We start from the raw sequence: 7278 nt of genomic DNA, 5'->3' as shown, positions 1-7278 counted from the left end.
GAGTCATGTTTGTTATTCACTCTGTTTTTTGCTTTCGCCAGAAAATTGCGCTCAGTGTGAACTAAGCTTAATAGTCTAAAAAAGACAGCAAAGTTTTTCTTCTGCTGTTGTTGATGCTCTCAGTTTATATAATACTTGTTATACTTTGTTTTCTTGATCAAGGATTAATACAATTTTATTTTAATTAAATATATTCTTATATATAAAAACTTTTTGAACAAATTAAGTTATTTTCTCAAATATATGATTCTCTAATTCAGTTACCACTTCTCTTCCTTTTTCTTCTTTTCTTTTAGATGATTATGATGAAGAGAAAGTTGTTTGAACACAGAGATAGTTAGATATAAAAATTTTTGTTACTAATGAATGAAGGTAACTGTATAAATATACATAAATTGTGGAATTGGTTTTTGCATGATAGAGGGTAGGAGGGCTGTTCTGCTGTTGGAGTGTTGGTGAATAATGATATGATAGAAAATGTATGGAAGTAATAATAGCTAGTACAGTACTTTATGCTAGAATATGATTTTTTTTTAACTAACAACATAATTTTTCTTAATAAGTAGATGAAAATGGTTTTAGTATGAATGTAATCAAACAGTTGGAACATAAAATGTTTAATGGCTCTTAGTGGATATGAATGTATTTGGTATATTGTATATTTATTGTAGTTTTTACAAATTTACTAGCGTGTCAGAAAATTGTTTAACTTGTATGGAAGAAAACCCACAGAAAGAATATATTGTAATTTAAATTATGGTAATTTGATTGCTTATATATCGTTATTGATTTCTTTCATATCTATATTGTGAATTTTTAAATAATTTTATTTTCACTTATTTACAGGAATTTTTTTCAAGTACTGGTGTAGGAGTTCCAGAAGTTGAAGGTCATCTCTACCTGAAAAGTGATGGGAAAAAAGCATGGAAAAAACATTTTTTTGTTTTAAGAGCATCTGGATTGTATTATTGTCCAAAAGGCAAATCAAAGGCAAGTTATATTATAATTAGTTTTTCTCTGTGTGAAAATTGCTCTTATAACTAAAAAATATATAAATATACAAAATAATTATATAAAATAACTTTTAAATTTATCTGAAACTTTTAGTTTTCTAAAGATTTATCCTGTTTGACTACTTTTGAAATGAATAATGTCTATGTTGGATTTGGATGGAGAAAAAAATTTAAAGCACCTACTGATTTTGGCTTTGCAATTAAAGTAAGCTTTCTAAATTGTAAATTTTTATTTACAATAAAGCTATAATGTTTCACTTTTGTGCCAATTAACTCATATAACTTGATTTTATAGCATCCACAAATACAAACAAAATCTTCAAAATATATCAAGTATTTATGTACTGAAGATGAAAGATCCTTATATCACTGGGTAATTGGCATCAGAGTAGCAAAGGTAAACTGCTTTTTAATTAAAAATGAAAGTATAATGAAAGTATAATGAAAAATTTGGAATTATTCTTTATTCTTTTTAGTATGGAAGACAAATTAAAGAAAATTATGAAACATTAGTTCGAGAAATAGTTGAAGATGATTTGGATACATTAGCACATGCACGAAGTTTTTCAATCTGTTCTATGGCCAAAACAATGACAGTAAGTCCTGATAGTTCAGGAAGTCCTGCAACTCCAGATAGACCAGATTTAACATCTGTTAATGGAATTAGTCATCAGTATACTCAAGAAGTGATAGATTCAGAAAATCAATGTAACAGAAGCTCAGAATCAACTCCAACCTCAACTACACCAACTCCTTTTGAAAAACCAAGACGTCATGGAAGCATTGCACGTCAGGATTCCATTAAATCCAGTACTAGCAGCAGCAGTGGCTGCATGTCTGAACGATCAAGTACTGGTACTCCAACTGCAGAGCAGATTGCATTTGAAGCAGATTTTCCAATTGGTACAATTAAAAGAAAACCTAGCATGACACCAAAAATTCCTCTTACTAATACTACAAGAAGTATTGCTAAACAGTCTGGAGAAGAAAGTTTAAATGTTGTAAGTTTAGATAATGTGAGTTTGAGTAGTAGTAGCAGCAGTGGAAGTAGTAATGTAGGAAGTTTAGGAAGAGCAGCAGCTTCTCGATTAAGCTTGAGACGATCTCATACTGATGACAGAATTACTTTTAATTGCATAACAAAAAAATTGTCAAAAAAGCCATCATCAGATTCACTTTCTGTTAACAGTCGAGTAAAAGAAAATGAAGTTGATGATCTTCCACTTCCACCACCTCCACCAGAATTACAAGAAACTCTTGAAATTGATTCAAGTTCATTACCACTTCCTCCTCCAGAAGCCTTTAAAAGCAGCACACTTAGTTTGGATTCTCTTCCACCTCCTCCACCTATACCTCCTCCATTAGATGATGAATCAAGCTGGCCTAGTACCTCAAGTCTCAATTCTCTTCCTCCACCTCCTTCTCCTATATTAGATAAATCAGAAAAGGAAGAAAGAAAGATGTGGAATGGTCCATTAACTGAACAAGAAGTATCTACTATTTTAGTTGTAACACCTGAAGTTAAAGCTGCCCCAGCTGTACCTCCAAAACCACATTCACAAGCAATTCAGAGAAGATTATCGGAAGCTGATGCTATTCATCATAATCAATCTCTTTTTTTGAATGAATTAAAACAGGGTACTTATAATAATGCACATAAATCTCAACACAGACCAAAACTTAATATAGACTGTTATAGTTCTTCACATGAATTTGAAGATAATGAGTTTCCATCTGATAATATTAGTCCTATACAAAATAAAGCATCCCCTACAGGAAGTGTTCAATCAAAATTTCAGAATTACTTTCAGGGAAGGACTGGAGGTATAAGTCTGCAATCCCCTTCATCACTCGATGCACAATCTCCCACTTCTCAATCTTCTGGAGCATCGGGAGGGAGAAAATCGAGAATACAGCAGAAACCATCTCCTCCAAAAAGAAGTGAGACGACAAAATTAACAACAACAACACCAGTCAGAAGATCATCATCAGCATCGTCCCATTCTCAGGAACAGACGTCATCCACTTGCCCTCCTGCATCATTTCTTCGTGATCTGCACCGAGTGATGGAGAAGAAGTGGAAGGTCGCCCAGCAGCTATCTGTGGATCATTCGGCCACACCACATCAGATCCTGGGATTTAGGGATCCATGTTATCTTCCGCCGGCCTCAGCAGATCAGCTGCAGTCTCCCACTTCTCCTCCATCCCATCATCCCTCCCACTATGAGCGTCCGTCCCGCTCACTGTCTCAGCCACGACACCCAAGGAAAAAGTCTCCTCACGATGAGACGTGCAATTCCGGTGCTGCCATCAAAAGACCACCACCTCCACCACCAAAACGTAGTGAAACAACACATCTGTCCAGGTGGTAGCAAAAAGGCTGGTAATCACATGTGCTCAACATGGTGCTGTAGTAATGAACAAACAAAGACCAGGGTAATTTACAAAAGAGAGGAGGAAAGATGATCAGTGCTATTTACGTTAGCCGATACTCCATGTTAATTTAACCACACCAACAGACTGTAAACTGGATAAAGCATGACAGATTTATTACAAAATGTAGAATCTAGTTTATGTTTATCACATAATATCGTGTACATATTGTATTCGTAATGACTTGTCCGTGTCATAATGCCAACTTGTCTGCTTCCTACCAATGACTTTTATTTAGTCCTCTGCCAATTCAATACTCAATAAGTGTTTTTAAATTAGGGATTAAATAGCAGTAAAGAGGCTTAAATAGGAAAATTGATTTGACACTTAATAAAAGTAGCTCTCCAACCCAAACTAGACATACTACACAAACAAACAAATTCATCCAAGTGACCATCATTAGTCACATCTGAATTCAAAGGTTATTTTGTTTATTTGGAAAGCTTAAGAGGAACAGTTTTATGACTGTTTCATAATTGGAACAGTAATTATGGATATTAACTGCATAAGATATATCAAGGACAAGTTATAAAAATCTCCTTCTGTTATTAAACTTAGTTTGCCAAGAAACTGAAATTTGTTAGATTTAGTATGTTTTTTATCCATTGCAATTTTGTTCCTATGTCGGAACTTTGGCAAATTGTCTTATTTTGAGGACCAATAGTCCACTATTCTAGTCTGATTGTATTTAGAGAATAGTTGGTGTGGTTATTCTTATAATTTACTACTTCAAGTGAACTAGATTAAATTCTAATAGAATTTACAGTTATTTTCAAAAGAGAGCATACAAAAGTGATATTATATTGTGAACACATGATTACACAATTATTATACAATTAAGAAGAAAAGCTTTTTGGCACCTTTTCCAAATAGGTGGTTAAAAAGTTTCTATAAAATAATTATATATTATTTATGTTGTTATACTAAATAGTTAAAACATAGAAGAAAAATCAAGATGCTTTTACGAAAAATTAAAAACAAATATTTGAAAAGGTATATCATTTTTTGTACAAAAAATATATATAAAAAACAAAAAAAAAACGGTAATTGGACATATAAAAAAGGGTAAAAATCAAGTTGAAAATTGAAATCCACAAGAAATTTGTAAGAAAGTTTAGGTAACACTTCAGCCTGCTGGCAGGGGAAGTGAACAGTTTGATTTGTCAGACCCAATTTAATAGTGTGAAATCTTACTGGGAAGTAGATCAAAGTCTGAACAGGCCTTTAACAGGAGAAAGTAAAAACAAACGAAACTCACTGTTTGTGTCATCCATCGAGTGTTTGTTTCCATTTTTTTGTAGACTGTATAAGTAACTATGTAAATTCAAAAACGAAAAGAAAAAAAAAAAGACATATTTTATCATTTTTAATATTCCAGCTATGATACGTCGTGTTTACTGTTTTATTATTATATTTTAATTGTTCTTTCAAGATCCAAAAGAAAATACAGTATATATATTTACATACATATATACTTGTACACACAAAATTATGTGTTTTAAGTGCATCTACATCTTTCCAATTCAGTGCCATAAGCAGCTTTTTTCCTTTTTTTTTTGTAATGTCTTCACTGCAATCCAGTCAAATGGAATCAGCTAAATAATAATAATTATTATTTTATGTTTTTAATGCCGTTTGTTTTAACCTAACTTTTGTATGTATCCACACATGGTAGCTGGACTTGACCAATGAAGTGTATATAGTGTAAAAAAATTTTTTCCTTCCCACACGTTTTAAGTGACATGCCAAAAGGAAAGTAAAAACAAAAGTTAAAAAATACAGATGGAAACAATGCAGTAGTTATCCACCAATTACGTACTTCCCAAAGACAATACCAAAAAAAAAAAGAAAAATGTATAAAAGGATAATTAACTGTAAAAGTATATCCGAAAGTGATAAACGAACGAACTGGGGTCATAGAATGGATTGGATCTCCATCACAGTTTATGCTTAAAGGACATACCTAAGTTGGGAATATATCTAAGGGGGCCATTTTTTTTGTTTTTTCCTGAAGTTTCCAATTATGATTCTATGAATTACCCCATTTTCTGTTTTTAATTGGGTTTTGGGGCAATACAAATCGAAAAAGGACAGCGTTATTTTTTTTTAATCGGATTTCGATCCCACACTTTTGACAATAGTAGTAAAGTTGCTTGCTTAATATTTATGAAATTGTTAACTTTTTTAAAATACCTAGTAGCCACTTCTGTGGATATGTTTATTCCAAAGAGACCCCAGGCGTGTGTGATAGAAGAAATAAAGGAAATTGCCTAATGAATGTGTTTTGTTTTTACTTAACAGATGGTTTAAACATGTTAATATTTTGCCAACGTGTATCCAAATATAACTTTAACCTCGCTTATAATTACTGAGTAACGAAATAATGTTTTTAAAGTCTGTTACTCTGCACAATTTTTAAAATTAATAGAACATTAAACAAGCATAGTAAAAAGACAGCTGAAGCCGAAAAAAGTTCGATTTCCGTAAACACGTAAATGGCGTATACAAGTCGTGCGCGTTTTTATTATCACAGGCAAAGATTGCGAACAATTTAAGATTTTACAGTGATATTTGATGACGAATCCTCTACGTCAAGTACTCAGAACTAGTGTTCATTGTTATTGATTGTATATTCGTGGAAAGAATTTAATGACGTAAAAGATGCCCTCTACTCGGATTTCAGTTTATACTCTTTTTTTTTTTTGCGTTGATATACGGGTTGTTTATAGTCTGGGACTTGAAGCTTTAAAAGCATAATTTTTAAGCACATTTTTACAATGTTAAGTAGGTTTAGTTATTCTAAATAAAACGTTCCGGATTTAACGTAGACGTTTACGACGTCAAGCTATGCATAATAATATATTTAAGCTTTTTTTCCTATCCCAAAACTTGAAATGATAAGACGTTCAGAATGAAACTCTTTCCCTAGGCAAATGTTTTTTTCGACAAAATAGCGAGTCTTTTATCAACGAGGATTAAATAAAATGAATAGTATGTAACCTATATGAGTTAGATGAGCGATAACACTAAATAACGGGCTCATTAGATCGCTACTTCCGATTGGATAATATAACGTCATATAGTCATCATGGGAAAATTTTTTTAAAGTGATCCGACGCGGCTATCATTTTTAAAGTTGACATTTAATGAACTTAAACTGCGCCATTTACCAAAATATGGAAATGCAACTTAAAGGAAATTCTCTCGTAGAGAATGATCGTCACGTGGTCAGTGACGTCACTGCAACACTAGTGCGATCATCGATCCGAAATCGATAAAACATTCTATCGCTAATAGCGAGGTTGCGGCCGACGTTTTCAACGCCGCCTTCCTGTAAGCCTAGAAGTGTGACAATGGCGTTTGGAACATCAGTGGAATCACGCTCGACGTTCCAAACGCCATTGTCAAACTTCTAAGCTTACAGGAAGGCGGCGCTGAACGTCCGACGTACACGTTTTAGCGTTGAAAACTTCGGCCGCAACCTCGCTAATATTTCCGCAAAATACAGTAGAGCGTCGTTTATCCGAATCAATTGGGGACTGGGGTTGTTCGGATAACTTAGTTTTCGGATAACCAATTATTATTAATTTATCCCGTGTTGAAATTTTTCTCCGTTGCGTGTCGCTTCGCGTTGAATTTTCGTCGATGTTAAGCCTAACGAAGACTATTGTATCGTTAAAAATTATTTTTTTATTTTGTATAAACAAAATAAATATATTGAAAAACCTAAAAACAATAAAAAATTATACTTCAGAAGTTAATTTAGTATCAAAAAAGTAAAATATTTGAGTAGCCGAAGACATAGCCAAAGATTACAGAGCCACAGCACTGG

General features: G+C 33.0%; 1 protein-coding gene across 1 annotated transcript; it reads left to right on the top strand.

Annotated features, from left to right (window-relative positions):
- The first annotated feature begins 404 nt into the window (after positions 1-404).
- On the top strand, positions 405-5301 carry LOC111615645 (ras-associated and pleckstrin homology domains-containing protein 1-like). Its single transcript, XM_023357068.1, has 5 exons — positions 405-759; positions 847-990; positions 1108-1218; positions 1309-1410; positions 1490-5301. Exons 1-5 carry the CDS (start codon positions 757-759, stop codon positions 3383-3385), a joined length of 2256 nt encoding a protein of 751 aa, XP_023212836.1. The 5' UTR covers positions 405-756; the 3' UTR covers positions 3386-5301.
- Positions 5302-7278: the final 1977 nt, after the last annotated feature.

The sequence above is a fragment of the Centruroides sculpturatus genome, unplaced genomic scaffold (assembly GCF_000671375.1).
Source record: "Centruroides sculpturatus isolate CEXI.00-Female unplaced genomic scaffold, Cexi_2.0 scaffold2531, whole genome shotgun sequence".
In the NCBI taxonomy this organism is placed as follows: Eukaryota; Metazoa; Arthropoda; class Arachnida; order Scorpiones; family Buthidae; genus Centruroides; species Centruroides sculpturatus.
The sequence above is the reverse complement of the archived record's forward strand: the minus strand, read 5'-3'. Positions and strand labels throughout refer to the sequence as shown.

Coding starts and splice junctions, on each gene's coding strand:
- LOC111615645 (XM_023357068.1), top strand. Junction 991..1,107: donor GTCCAAAAGGCAAATCAAAG/GCAAGTTATATT, acceptor TGAAACTTTTAG/TTTTCTAAAGATTTATCCTG. Junction 1,219..1,308: donor ATTTTGGCTTTGCAATTAAA/GTAAGCTTTCTA, acceptor TTGATTTTATAG/CATCCACAAATACAAACAAA.